This window comes from Canis lupus, chromosome 26 (genome assembly GCF_048164855.1).
Source record: "Canis lupus baileyi chromosome 26, mCanLup2.hap1, whole genome shotgun sequence".
Classification (NCBI taxonomy): domain Eukaryota; kingdom Metazoa; phylum Chordata; class Mammalia; order Carnivora; family Canidae; genus Canis; species Canis lupus.
The window spans coordinates 46,563,228-46,578,528 of record NC_132863.1 but is presented as its reverse complement, the minus strand read 5'-3'; the positions used below and the strand labels follow the sequence as shown (position 1 = coordinate 46,578,528).

General features: G+C 32.0%; 1 protein-coding gene across 10 annotated transcripts in view; it reads left to right on the top strand.

The window, feature by feature from the left end:
* Positions 1-15,301, top strand: part of SYCP2 (synaptonemal complex protein 2) — a 78,070-nt gene that overhangs the window by 18,497 nt on the left and 44,272 nt on the right. For all 10 annotated transcript variants that reach the window (XR_012018812.1, XM_072801617.1, XM_072801625.1 and 7 more), the window contains exons 4-14: positions 699-829; positions 1,940-2,042; positions 2,354-2,378; positions 4,501-4,586; positions 5,221-5,306; positions 5,571-5,605; positions 6,436-6,578; positions 6,662-6,714; positions 7,962-8,007; positions 8,535-8,630; positions 13,657-13,717. Coding sequence is in view for 9 of the 10 variants with exons in the window: in XM_072801617.1 (XP_072657718.1) it covers positions 699-829; positions 1,940-2,042; positions 2,354-2,378; positions 4,501-4,586; positions 5,221-5,306; positions 5,571-5,605; positions 6,436-6,578; positions 6,662-6,714; positions 7,962-8,007; positions 8,535-8,630; positions 13,657-13,717 (865 nt within the window). In the remaining variant the exon portion in view is untranslated. The remainder of the gene's footprint in view (positions 1-698; positions 830-1,939; positions 2,043-2,353; positions 2,379-4,500; positions 4,587-5,220; positions 5,307-5,570; positions 5,606-6,435; positions 6,579-6,661; positions 6,715-7,961; positions 8,008-8,534; positions 8,631-13,656; positions 13,718-15,301) is intronic.

Below are 15,301 nucleotides of genomic sequence, written 5' to 3'. Positions count from 1 at the left end.
ACTCTATTGGAAGAAATGGTAAACTTGATTATAATATTATATAAATAAATAAGATTTTTAAAAAAAATCTGAGGAGTCCCAATAATAAACTACTATTTTATAAATAAAATATACAAAAAGCTATGTTTCCATAACATTACCATTATTAACTGTTACCTAAACTGAGGAAAAATAGTTCACCTGTTTGAAGTTTGAACAACTCTTAAAAAAAAGAAAAACCTATCAGCATATTCTTCATGCTATGGGGACAGTGACTGAAGCTTTCAAAAATTAAACAAACAAAAATGATCTAAAACCCTGAACTTGATATTTATCATATGTAAGGCATTTTTATACAGGAGAAAAAGTGATTGACAGTCTCCCCCAGTATCTGACAGTTATGAATCTAAAAGATTGAGTAAAAATTTCTTATTTCCATTAGTTAAACACATAGAACTTTTTAGAATGGAAGGTAACTGACTCATTGAACTGTAGTCCAAAGGTTCTTGAATTTATACAAATCTGCCTATTTGTGTTAGGTTTGTCATTCACAGGCTGGGTGGCTTTAGTCCTTGCTTCTCTCAACCACACTTCTGTACTTTGCAATATGGAGATGATAATAGCAGCTTTCAGGATTTGTGAGGATTATAGCTTCTAGGACAGTACCAGTGCCACACTATTTTGTATTAACATGTTTAAGTGTATCTTTTTTGTTTTAGGAGCTTAATAAAAAGGATATCCAAATAGTTTCAACCATTTTGGTTTCTTTTGGAAGATGTGGCAAAAATATCACTATATTGGGGCAAGCTGGACTTTTAACTATGATAAAACAAGGACTGATCCAAAAGATAAGTATGGGATTTGTAATATTAACATGAGGGAAAAATGATTCAAGGTGTGTTTTCTAATAAATGGTTCAAACAGTTGAGAAATAAATTTGGGGACTTTACATAAAACTTTAGATAAGTATTTTTGTAACTTGAGCTGTATGTTACAAAGATAAAGATCAAAAAGACACTCTATACATAGGCTCCTTAATCATCATATGAATTTAAGGCCATAAGGATCCCTGAAGCCTTTACTTGCTTTATTTTCTCTTATCTGTTTACCGTCTCACTTCCTTTTTCTTTTGATGTTGTTTATTATCTATTTCCCATGCTAGAATGTGGGATATTCATTTTTATTTGTTTTGTTCATCTCTGTATACCTAGTGCTGAGAGCAGTATCTGGGATGTAGTACATGCTCAAATATCTGAATTAATTAAAGTATAATAATACCAAAACTTTTCAAATAGTAGTAATGCCAGAATAATCTAACTTAGGATGGTAATATATTTTCATCTATTAATGAATGTGCCTGGACTAGGAATTTGAAGGGGGAAATAAAGATCTACTGCCTAAGGGAGCCCAGGTGGCTCAGCGGTTTAGTGCCGCCTTCAGCCCAGGGCCTGATCTTGAGACTTGGGATCGAGTTCCGCGTCAGGCTCCCTGCATGGAGCCTGCTTCTCCCTCTGGCTGTGTCTCTGCCTCTCTCTCAGTGTCTCTCATGAATAAATAAATAAAATCTTAAAAAAAAAAAGATCTCCTGCCTAGAATTAGGATTAGTTCATCCATTTCCATCTAAACAATGGGAAAATATAGTGAGTTTCCAAAAATAGAAACAACAGAGAAGTTTAAAAACATAAACTTATTTTCATATAATACTGATATTTTAATTTTTGTTTCCAAAAATAGAAACAACAGAGAAGTTTAAAAACATATTTTCATATAATACTGATATTTTAATTTTTGATGTTTTCTAATAAATGGTTCAAACAGTTGAGAAATAAATTTGGGGACTGATATTTTAATTTTTGATGTTTCTTTATTCCTAAGTTTACTGTTTATGTGAGATAGGTACATTCTAAAGTTATTAAAATTGAATTCAAAGTAACTAATATATATGTTTCTTTTTTTACATGGTTGCATGGTTTGAGAAATCCAAGGATATTATTCTCCGTCGAGGAAATTCAAAAGATGAGGCCATTATAAATGTGATAGAAGACTTATTTGATCTTTTGATGGTAAAAATCATGTTGATTAACCAATCTTACAAGCATGTGTTTATTTACGTAGTTTGTGTTCTTGTGTCTCGAGCCTAAAAGTCATTAACAGATTGGTTAGTGACTTGATTGGATTAGTCTATTCAGATTGTATAAAGCACTTAACCTGATTCATATAATTAAATAGTTAATAAAAGTTAAGTAATTACATGGTGAGTTCAAATATGATCTGTTACTTTAATATTATTTTAATATTTGCTACTGTATCAATACAATATAATGGTTTTTATAATACAAGATAAATTATAAATTAAATATTCATTTTTTTTCAGGTCATACATGACATCAGTGATGAAGGTATAATAAGCATTTTATTTCTAATAAATAATAATAATTTGCTGTTAGAGTTTTAGTATAATTTTGCAATCCTCAGAGTATTCTCCTAATATTAGGACTCTAACTAATTTAGGGGTCAACCACCTTTTACTGTAAAGGGCCAGATAGTAAATATTTTAAACATTATATTAGAGCCAAGCGAAAAAACTGAGGATATTATATAGGTACTTATATAACAAGAAAGAAAACAGATTTCCACAGATATCTTATTGATACAATTCAAGATACTACAATAATGGAGTACAGTGTTTTTGTAATATAGGTCAACTAATGAGAATAGCACTATTTTGACAGGATGACATTTCACTTAATTAAGGCTCAGAGTTAGTGTTTGCTCTTATCAGAATTGATTGCAAATGTTCATTTTTATGCTTATCTTAATGATATTTTATGTAAATTGCATTAGAAAATGTCTTTTCATGCAGATAATGCCAAATACTCATACCAATTCATGAGCACGATTTTTAATTGGGCATGTTCATCACTTGGAAAGCATTTATAGAATTTTATCAGATACTTAATACTTGCCTTTTAGAATATCATTGCATTCCAGATGAGTCACTTTCAACAAGGTTAGGTGGAACCTCAGTTGAATGTTTAAACGGATTTTGAAATATGGGAATTTCCTGTGTACTTCATCAATGTCCAGAAATGCTGCTGGACCTGTAATTGGAGCTTACAAAAAATGTACTCCTGTACCTTTGTGTGGGAATGGAGATGTCTGTCCTTGTTTTAATTTTTGACAGCCTGGGAAATGTATAGAACAGTTAGCATTATTTGTGATTCAGATCACCTTCGTTTCATTGAAATGACTTTAGCAAGTGTGAGTTTGTCATAGAAGCATGATTTTGCTCTGTAATTTTGGGTTGAGTTCATTAAGAAACAACAACTCTGCAGTGCATGCTAATTACTGAAGTCATCCAGTGGTACCTGATATTGGCTAAGTTCATGAGAGTAGAATGAAATTCACTTTGATAGTGCTGGTTCAGGGATTAAATTATTTCCACAGAGTACTTGCTGTTGAATAATACGCCATACAACACGGGCGGTGGGGTGGATTTGGTTTGTGGGCCATAATTTGCCAACTTTTGATCTAATGGGACAGAATTTTCCATATGTAGAGCACATAACAATTCATTCTCACTTGTGAATGAATGGCCACTGTTTTGTGCCAAGCAAGCAGTCCAAATTATTTTATCTCTGTTGGTTGAAGAAGTCATTGAGGCTGGTGAATTGTTTATAAATAAAGGAAAAATTAGTCTTCAGAGCCAAAAAGTTTTAAAAGCTCAATTGCTGTTCACCTCAGTAGTAGTTAATGCTACCTTTTCATTGATTGCTTTCCAATTGACATATCATCTAGTCTAAATTCTTAAGATTTTAGGGAAGAAAACAGTCCTGAAGTGTCAGTAAATATGAAATAATCCAAGTGTTTTTTTTTCTTAAGTAAATCATTATATCTTTTTACCTAATTGAGTAATTTTTTTTCTTTTTTCTTTTTTTTACCTTCAGTCTAGTCACTTTGGAAAGTTGTATATTTTGTTATGTTATTACCATTATTTAAAATTATTTTTTAAATTTGCATTATTAAATAACATGCAGCAAATTTTTCTGAATATATTTAGTATTGATAAAGCCTTGTCCTTTGAGAAGAGGGTTAACTTTTAGAAAAAGCTCAAGGTATTTAGATCTTACAAAGATCTATTGAGTGTTTACATCTGCTATGGAACTTTCGATATATGACTAAATTAATGAGGCCAGTTTTCATAAGAATGTCACAATAGAAATTTCCATTTTGAACTATATTTCATCCGAAAAAAGTCTTACTGCCTTAGGTGCCTGAAAGGAGAAGCTTATTCTGAAGTTACACCTTTGCCAGAGTTAAGATGAGTCAGATCTGTTGAACGGCATTTTTTCAAAGCCAACATAGCTAGTTAGTGAAAGAATGAGAACTGCATTTCATGTTTTCTGCTGCCCAAAGCAGTCTAGTACTGCTTTTGAACTAGTACATTCTTTCATTAACTCATATGAGAAAAGATTACCATTTAAAATACGCATTTATTAATTATTTAACACTTTCATTCAGGTAGAAGGCAAGTAGTGGAAAGTTTCGTGCCTCGAATCTGTGTCCTAGTTACTGACTCAAGAGTGAATATTTGTATTCAGCAGGAGGTAAAGTCATTTGTTAGATTTTTTTTAAAAACCTAAAAATGAGAGAATGAAGCAAATTTAGTAGCAATTCATCAAATTGAATAATTATTTTCTCTTGGTACTAAATTAACTATGTAGTATATTTCTGCTGTCTTCATTGCCTGATGTGATGAATAAATATATTACCCAAATATTTATTGAAAAGCCATAGCCATCTGTGTTTATGTATGCATATAGCCCATATGAAAATAAACTATACCATCCAGATATTAGGAGTCCTCAGTATTTAAATGGTAAACATAACCTGTATTTGTATATGGATGTATGTGCATGTATATAACCATAGAACAAATGTTAATCAGATTATAGTTTTTGGTTCTTTAGTTCTTGGAGTAATAATAAACATATGTCTTATTGCAAAGAGTATAACTGGAATTATAGTATATTTTATTTTTATATCCTTTGTTTCATGTTTTTTTGTATTCACTATTTTATACTTTATATTCTTTCCTCTACCCTTCTTTATTCACTGCATAAAATTGTTGTGCTTAAGAAAAAAAATAGGCTTCTAAGTTTGTGTACATAGAGTATTCCTCTAAATACTCCATTTTACTGAATATATAAAGTTAATGGATTATTTTTTTTTCTTTTCTAGACTCTAAAAAAAATGAATGCTATGCTTGACAAAATGCCTCAAGATGCCAGGAAAATACTCTCTAACCAAGAAATGTTAATTCTCATGTAATAATTTGTACTATGTTCCTTTAATTAGTGGTTCAGGTCAAGAATTTAGAGGATATTTTATAAAGCTGTAAAATAACCATGAGTTGCATTAATGATTAAAACTGATAAACTGTTGTTCTAATATAATTTATAGCTATATTTTTTGCAAAAATCTGTGATACCAGCCAATTGTTAATTTTAGTGAAGTTTTCCCCCTAAATACCTGGGTTTTCTATTTAATTGGTACTAGTTTGGTATGTAATCTATTATTTTGATTTACAGGAGTAGTATGGGAGAAAGGATTTTAGATGCTGGAGGTAAGTATATTTTTTCAAAATATTCATATTTTAAATTATTCCAAATTCATTAACAATATAATCTCTTTAATAAAAATAATATTAACATTGTAATGTAGTGAGATTATGTGAGGGAATTATAAACTATGTAAAGCAAGCAGTTTTTAATTACTAATAGGTAATTAAGTGATCTATAACTGTGGGACAAAAATAATTAAGCATGATGAAAGGAGTTGTCAAATATAACTTGTGCCTAATGGTAGATTTATGAATAAAAACTTAATTTTCTAACATATTTGAATTACTTTTCCTAAGAAATTCCTCAAATAGTGTTTTATGAAATTGTAGGTTTAATATTTTGGGGACTTAGAAATTTGTTTTTAAACAATGTGTTTATTAAAAGAACTCAAATAATCTTTTCTAAATTTCATATGAGAAAAATTTGATGTAGTGATATACATATAGAACAAACCACTGATTAAAGTACTTTGGAATAAAGATAACCAGAATACAAAAGTAAAAGGCCTGTAATTTATAGACTATCATCTGAGTTATTTTGTAGTTCACAACTCTAATAATGGAATGTCAGAGTCTTTGATTACATAGAAGTTTCTCTCAAATATTCTTTTTTTTTTAAATTTTTACTCCTTTCTTCTGTTGGTAAACTTGTTATTTGTCCATATTCATTCTGTGCTGATGAGATCTGTCTAATCCATTTGAACAAAATGGCAAAAGATGAGTGAAAAACACTAATATTTTTCTTCTTTCTCTTGCTTGTTCATTCCTTATAAACAATGACTTATAAACTTATTTTTCATAACTTCCAGTAATACATTACTTTTTTTTTTAAGATTACGACTTACAAGTAGGTATCGTAGAAGCACTATGTAGAATGACTACAGAAAAACAAAGACAGGAACTGGCATGTCACTGGTTTTCAATGGATTTTATTGCTAATGCATTTAAAGGAATTAAAGACTCTGAATTTGAAACAGTAAGTAGAATAAAAATAACAAATTAACAAGTTTTTTATTACTATACTTTTTAAAAGTCTCTCTCTTTTTTTTTAAAAATTAGGATTGCAGGGTATTTCTCAACCTTGTAAATGGCATGCTTGGAGACAAGAGAAGGTAAACTTAATACAATATTCAGCCATTTACTGATAAAGAACTAGAGCTCAAGAGGGAGCACACAGTGTTGAACCTTTAAAATTTATTTGGTCTCTTGGGATATAAAAATGCACAGGGGCATTTAAAGCAATACCTTATTATAACACCATGTAAGAAGTTACTGCAATGGTAGGCTGAAAGAATTGCACTGGTCTTATTTTTTACTTCATAGTTTTTAGAGGAAACATGCATTTTATTTAATATTAATAACTGTCTAAATTTGGTTTATTATATTTTAGAATTGCCTATACATTATCATAAATTTCATCTTTAAGGAATAATAAATTTTTGATACATATATTACTTGAGCTACCTTCTTTATCCACATACTGGTAGAAAAATATATAGCAAACAAGTTTTCTTTTTTTTTATATATATATATAATTAATGCACTGTAAGGCTGACCTCTTTCTGAGGTTATTTAATCTCAGGAATGGGCATGAATGAAAGGTAATTATCACTTTTGATAGTAATAGAAGAGCAGTATTTGCAGTTCAGTGCCCGACACTGTGTTATAGATGCTCAGGACAGCTTTATTGGATGAATGAGTTCACATTTACTTTATTTACTAAGGAAATAGAAGACAAGGTAAGGGTTGAATGCAGGGACTCGTGTTTTTTGGATTTGAATCATAGGTTTTCCTCTTCCTATTCTGATGTTGGGCAAATTATTAAACTTACTTGCCTTAGTTTCCTTAGCTGTAAAATAAAAATACAGCACCTACCTATATGTTTATTGTAGAAACTAAGTGAGATGATTATATATCAAGTGCTTATAATGGTATATGACCAAGAAAGTGTTTGGCAAATTCGGTCATTTTTATTAGCTGTATTATTCACTTCTCTTCTTTTCCTATGTAAATCCTATAGGAGCTTCCACCACTTATTCCACTATGTCAATACAATAAACTGAATTAGGAATTTTTACTCCTAGTAAATAGCATAAAAAGTAAAGTTGTACAGTTATTGTAGTCAGAATGGGAGGTTGAGTAGTAGTGACACCAAAATAATATACTTTTTCTATAGAAACAAATTTCCATTAAACTCTTACTTTAAAAAGTAATAAAAAAGGAGATATGAATTTATTTAAATCATTAAGGTCACAGCATGATTTCCTTTTGATCTTAGACATGATTTCAATGGTTAGTCAAGATTACACTGTGAAGTCTTATTAAATTTTTCTCTAACACAGACTACTTTTTATTTTAGGGTCTTTACGTTTCCTTGTTTATCAGCATTTCTTGATAAATATGAGGTAAGTTTTAGATTTAACATGTTTTAGTTATTGGATGAATTTTGATACAAGGTCAAGTGAATTACAAGTTACAAGTTGACAAGAACATTAAAAATAGTCATAATTTGATCACAAATATAGGTTTAGTATTCTATGTCTAAGAGACATTTTATGAAGTGATATATTTGTAGCTAAGGATAACTGAAATATGAAGGTTGTACTTCAAATTTTCTTTTTTTCTTTAAGTCAAACCTATTATTGATTTACCATTCATTAATCAAACTAACATTTTATTTGCACTTTACACTTGGAATCTTTGTGATTTCTTAGAGCTAGCTAATTTCTGTGTAAGATAATAAAGCAGCATTTCTTTTCATTGTTTCTAAATTGGTTTAAATGCTCTATTTGATCTTTCTCTTTGTTCACCTCTAGCTGTCTTTTTTTCTTTTAAAAAAAACAAACAACCATGAGTATAACATAGTCATAATTTTCTGTTGTCACTTTTAAAATCATAGTATATAGTAGTTTTTTATGTTTTGTTTTATTAGTTACAAATACCTTCAGATGAAAAACTTGAGGAATTTTGGATAGATTTTAATCTTGGGAGCCAGACTCTGTCATTCTACATTGCCGGAGATAATGATGTAAGTTCCATCTACCATTTTATGTTCGTATATGTGTATGTATACAATGTTTTAATCTAAGAACATGGATTTTTTGTATATTTATTTTTCTAGCTATTTTACTAGATTTCAATATTAACTCTATACTTTTGATTAGCATGGTAACCCATTCAGTTAATTAGAAATAAAGATTATTTCTAATGTTTTATTGCAACAGAAAAATTAATGCTAGATTTCATTATTTTTTAAAGCTGGATTTTAATACTAGTTTTTAAATCTAAGATTTTTCAGAAATAAATTACAGGTTAATGATCTAACATTTAACATTCATATGAACATGTGAACTGGAATCTAGAGGAGATACCAGTTAATCAAATGCAGAGGTACTCCTTACAAATATTTTAACAGACAATGATGAGTAGTCTTTATCCATTCATAAAATTTTCCATTTCGAAATTCTGAGGTATTAATTCCTATGGTACTATTTGGAAGTGATTTAGTTCTTTATGTGCTATGTTGTAGCCATATTTAAACCTTACAACCAGATGGTATATTTTCTACTGCCTTAGTTTAATCTGAGAATTCTTGAGCCATTGTTTCCAAATAGCTACCACTTAATATTTGGTCCATGGGCATACTTCTGGCCTGGAGTAAATAGTTACTTTGTTAAAATCCAACTAAGAGTTGATCTGCATATACTAATCTAATTGTGGTTACTGATATTTTAATGAGAATCTAGACTTCTTAGTCTGTCTCTTGTAAAATCCTGCCTTTTGTTCCAGGTAAACTATAGATAGACATTAAGCAAATGCCCCTGAGGATTTCCATATACCATTATTTCTTTTTATTTTAGAACACCTTTGTAGAATACTTTATTAAAATTTAGTTCTAAGTATTAGCACTGTTTCTCAGGGCCAATGACTGTTTTTACTGGTGTATTTATTCCAGCAGGGTTTGTAGGAATATTTTTAACTGGGTTCTCTTTAAGAATGGTCTTTGATTTCAGGAGAAGAAGATAGAATAGGATTGATGTAGTCCCTGCCTTCACTGAGTTTGGTCCAATGGATGATTTCAATGAGAAAATAAGCAATTACAGTATGATATATGGTAGGGATAGTATAAAATGCAATTATAAGTGTTAAATGCCTGCCATGTGCCAGAAACTGACCTAGAAATGCAGGAGATTCCTCCAAAATATAGATTTAGAATCCTCTCTTTCCTGGATTTCTATAGTACATTCTCCTGTATTCTCTTGACTTTTCTAAAAGCCATTCTCCATGTATTGCTTAAGATCCTTCTTTTGTCTCTTTAGCATTGTGTATGAGGGCCTTTATGATCTGGTCCCTGGCTATTTTTCTCATATCTCAGACCATTCTCTATGCTTACTATGTTCCAGACACCTTAATTCTATTTCTTTAACAAAGATCATGCCCATTTCATATCTTTCTACTTGTTGATTCTTCTGCCTAGAAACTTCCAAATCTTTGCATCATAATTTCTTCTCATTTAGATTTCAGTACAAATACTGCTTCTTTATAGAGATAACGAATTGATAACTCAATCTGACGTTTAAAGTTGCCTCCCAGCCATATGATCCTCTCAATAGATGCAGAAAAAGCATTTGACAAAGTACAGCATCCTTCTTGATTAAACCTCTCCACAGTGTAGGAATAGCGGGAACATACCTCAATATCATAAAAGCCATATACAAAAAGCCCACAGTGAATATCCTTCTCAAAGCTCTCAGCCTTTCCCCTAAGGTCAGGAATACAACAAGATGTCCACTGTTGTTCAACATAGTACAGGAAGTCCTAGCCTCAGCAGTCAGGCAACAACAACAACAACAACAAAAAATAAACTGCATCTGAATTAGCAAGGAAGTCAACCTTTCTTCACAGTTGATGTGTACTCTATGTGGAAAACCCGAAAGACTCTACCTCAAAATTGTTAGAACTCATACAGGAATTCAACAGACTGGCAGGATATAAAATCAATGCATAGAAATCAGTTGCATTTCTGTACAATGAGACAGAAGAAAGAGAAATTAAGGAATCAGTCCCATTTACAATTGCACAAAAAAAAAAAAAAAAAAAAAAACATGAGATACCTAGAAATAAACCTAACCAAAGAGGTAAAGGATCTGTACTCTGAAAACTGTAGAACACTCGTGAAAGAAATTCAGGAAGACACAAAGAAATGGAAAAACGTTCCATGCTCATGGTTTGGAAGAACAAATATTGTTAAGATGTCTTGCTATCCAGAGCAGTCTCTACGTTCAATGCAATCCCTATCAAAATACCATCAACACTTCTGGAACAAATAATACTAAAATTTGTATGGAAATCACAAAAGAATCTTGGTTCGCCAAAGGAATGTTGAAAGAGAAAACCAAAGCTGGTGGCATCATATTTCCAGACTTCAAGCTCTGTTACAAAGCTGTCCTCATCAAGACAGTATAGTACTGACACAAAAACAGTTGCAGAGATCAGTGGAACAGAATAGAGACCCCAGAAACAGACTCTCAACTCTATGGCCAGCTAATCTTTGACAAAGCAGGAAAGAATATCTACTGGAAAAAGGACAGTCTCTTTAATAAATGGTGTTGGGAAAATTGGACAGCTACATGCAGAAGAACGAAACTGGATCATTTCCTTACACTATACACAAAAATAGACTCAAAATGGATGAAATACCTAAATGTGAGACAGTAATCAATCAAAACCCTAGATGAGAACACAGGCAGCAACCTCTTTGACCTCAGCCGCAGCAACTTCCTACTAGTCTCCAAAGGCAAGGGAAATGAAGGCAAGAATGAACTATTAGGACTTCATCAAGATAAAAAGCTTTTGCAAAAGCAAAGGAAGCATAGCAAAAGACAACCTACAGAATAGGAGAAGATATTTGCAAATGTCTTATCAGATAAAGGGCTGATATCCAAAATCTATAAAGAACTTATCAAACTCAATGCCCAAAGAACAAATAACCCAGTCAAGAAATGGGCAGAAGAAATGAACAGACATTTCTCAAAGAAGACATACAAATGGCTAATAGACACAAGAAAAAATGCTCAACATCACTCGGCATCAGGGAACTACAAATCAAAACCACAATGAGGTACTATCTCATACCAGTCACAATGGGTAAAATTAACAAGTTAGGAAACAACAAATGTTGGTGAGGATTTGGAGAAAGGGGAATCCTCTTATACTGTTAGTGGAAATGCAAGCCGATGCAGCCACTCTGGAAAACAGTATGGAAGTTCCTGAGAAAGTTAAAAATGGAGCTACCCTGCCCAGCAATTGCACTACTGAGTATTTACCCCAAAGATAGAAAGGTAGTGATCAGAAGGGGTACTTACACCCAGTGTTTAAAGCAGCAATGTCCACAAGGGTCAAACTATGGAAAGAGCCCAGATGTCCATTGACAGATAAAAGGATTAAGAAGATGTGGTCTATATATACAATGGAATACTACTCAGCCATCAAAAAGTGAAATCTTGCCATTTGCAATCATGTGGATGGAACTAGAGGGTATTGTGCTGAGTGAAATAAAGACAATTATCATGTTATCTCACTCATGTGAAATTTAAGAATCAAAACAGAGGATCATAGGGGAAGGGAGGGAAAAATAAAATGACAAAATCAGAGAGGTTAAACCATAAGAGACCCTTAATCATAGGAAACAAACTGAGGGTCGCTGGAAGGGATGTGCGTGGGGAGATGGGGTAACTGGGTTATGGGCATGAAGGAGGGTTTGTAGCTGTAGTGAGCACTGGGTATTTTATAAAACTGATGAATCACTGAACTCTACCTCCAAAACTAGTAATATACTATATGTTAATTAAGTTAAAAAATAAAAAATACATAATATGAAAATTTCCATAATATAAAAATGTTTTTAAAAGAAAGGCAGTAAACCAGGAAACCTCGCTTTGAAGTTAGTACATGATAACAGCCAGGTTGCATGTGCCCAAAGGAGCAAGTGTTTTTATACCTAGAAAATATGAAGCTGCTAAAACCTTTGGGGCAGGGAAGAGGATAGCAGGCCTTTTCTCTGGACCCTGAGGCTTTGAGATATGGGAGAATTAACCTGACTGGAGACACCATAATGGTAGTGCTGCCCTCAGCATATGGACTGGTTTCAATTCAGACAAAGAAGTAGAGTTAGAAAAGGGATTGGGGATTCAGATGAATTCCTATACAATGAATTGTCCTTAAATAACCAAAGAAGCAGATCTGTTTTCCTCACAAGATTAGTAAAAGGTTTTAGGATCTCATCTTTTAGGAATGATATCTATTTTTTCTTGTAGCTTTTTTTTTTTTTTTTGTGAATTCAGTATTATTTTATCCAGTTACACAGATTTTCAATGAAAACATGTGGAAAGGAGAAGGGGAAAATATTTTCAGTGATTTTTCATATGCATTCAGTGTTTGAATGTAAAGACAGTTAATCAGTGGAATTGAGGAATGCATATGATACCACACTATTTCAGAAGCATACATGACAGGATTTGGTAACATTTTTTAAAAAGGATATCCTCTCCCCTTTATTCCCTGTCATTTTTTTAAATATTTTTTATATTCCCCAAATGAGACCATTAAGGGGAGGTGGGCGGGGGGTGGGGGTAACTGGGTGACGGGCACTGAGGTGGGCACTTGACGGGATGAGCACTGGGTGTTATTCTATATATTGGCAAATTGAACACCAATAAAAAAAATAAATTTATAAAAAATAATAAAAAATAAAAAGGATATCCTCTAATATATATTAATGGTATTAATTCCTTTTTTTGGTCAAAAACAGGAAATTAGACCATTATACTATGAAATTATATCAGTGTTTCTTCCTTTTAAACGTGAACAGATTAAATGTGGCATGTGTAATATATTGCATAATCGATTGATGGAGCAAGAAATGTGTTCTATCAGCTGGTTACTTAGTGATACTTAAATAACTTTATTTGTATAATTTAAAAAATGATGTTTAAAGATTATTTAAAGCAGGAGTAAATGATTTATTTATAGTCAAACCTGTTTTTAAATTTAAGGACCATCATTGGGAAGCAGTGACTGTGCCTGAGGATAAAGTACAGATATACAGCATTGAAGGTACTAAACTTGTTTTCTCTCATTCTCCTCTGGATTCTTATCACGTGGAGTAGCAGTTGTATGCTCTGGGGAAAAAATAGACTAATGAAAAAAGTCAACATTTTCATATATTCATATTCATAAATTTGATAGTTCAGTATCATCAGAATTCCCTGAATCCACATTTCCCCCGCCGTCAATTTCCCAACTCCTTCCTGAACTTTCTTTATCTAATCTAAAAACCTATGTGATCAGTCAGTTTCTTGTCAGTATGTTCAGGGTTCTTGCCCTTTTATTCTATTAGTTTGATTAGATCCACACATCTCATACCTGCACGTCTATACCTGGAACTGTATAACACTGCTGGCAGAGTCTGATACCACTACACATTCAGATATCAAGCTTTATTTGAGTCATTTCAATGGGGATGTAGTGGTATCTCATGATAGTCTCTAATTGCATATTCCTGTTGACTGGATATGTGATGCACTTTTGCATTTGCTTGGTGGCCATTCATATGTATTCCTTTGTGAAGTATCCATTTAAATATTTTGTCCTTTTTTTACTGGACTTTTTTTTTTAAGTTTGAATTCTTACATATTGTCGGTATCAAACCTTAGATAGATGTTCTGTGTGTATTTTCTCCCCATCTGCATCTTGCTTATTTATTTTCTTAGTCATGCCTTTAATGAGCAGAAGCCTTTAAATTTGAAGTCCCCTGATCAGTTTTTTCATTTGTGCTTATTGCTTTGTGTGCCCTAAGTAATTCTTGCCTACTACCAAGTCACAAAGTTGTTCTTTTGTTTGTCTATAAAAACTTTATGGTAGACTGCTGTGATGGCCTTTCTGTCATTCCTGATGTTTCATACTTATATATATTTTTTCCTAATCAGTCTGATGAGAGGAATATCAGTTTACTGGTATTGTCAAAGAACCAGCCTTTGGTTTCATTAATTTTTCTCTATTGTTTTCTATTTTCAATTTAGTTGATCTCTACTCTTCTGTTTATTGTCTCTTTTTTTTTTTTTCTGCTTGATTTAATTTGCTTTTCTGTTTCTGATGTCTCAGAGTAGAAACTGAGGTCATTGATCAAAGACTGTTTATTCTTCTAATGGAGCAATTTACAGCTTTAAATTCTCCTCCTAAGTACTTCCTTAGCAGCATCTCAAAAATTACAATATGTTGTTTCTATTTTCATTAATCTGATCCTTTTGAAGTTTTTCTTTTGATTTCTTTCTTGATCCATAGGTTTATTTAGAAATTTTTTATGTAGATTCTATATATTTGGGATTTTATTTTATTTTATTTTTAAAGATTTTATGTATTTATTTATGAGAGACACAGAGGCAGAGACAAAGGCAGAGGGAGAAGCAGGCTCCTGGTGGGGAGCCTAATATGCGACTCGAATCCAGGATCCTGGGATCACAATCAGAGCCAAGGACAGACACTCAACCACTGAGCCACCCAGGTGTCCCTATATTTGGGATTTTAGAGATAACTTTGTTATTGATTTCTAACAATTTCATTGTTGTTAGAGAGTGTACTTTTGTATGATTTAAGAATCCTTTTAAATATATTGCCACTTGGGGTGCCTGGGTGGCTCAG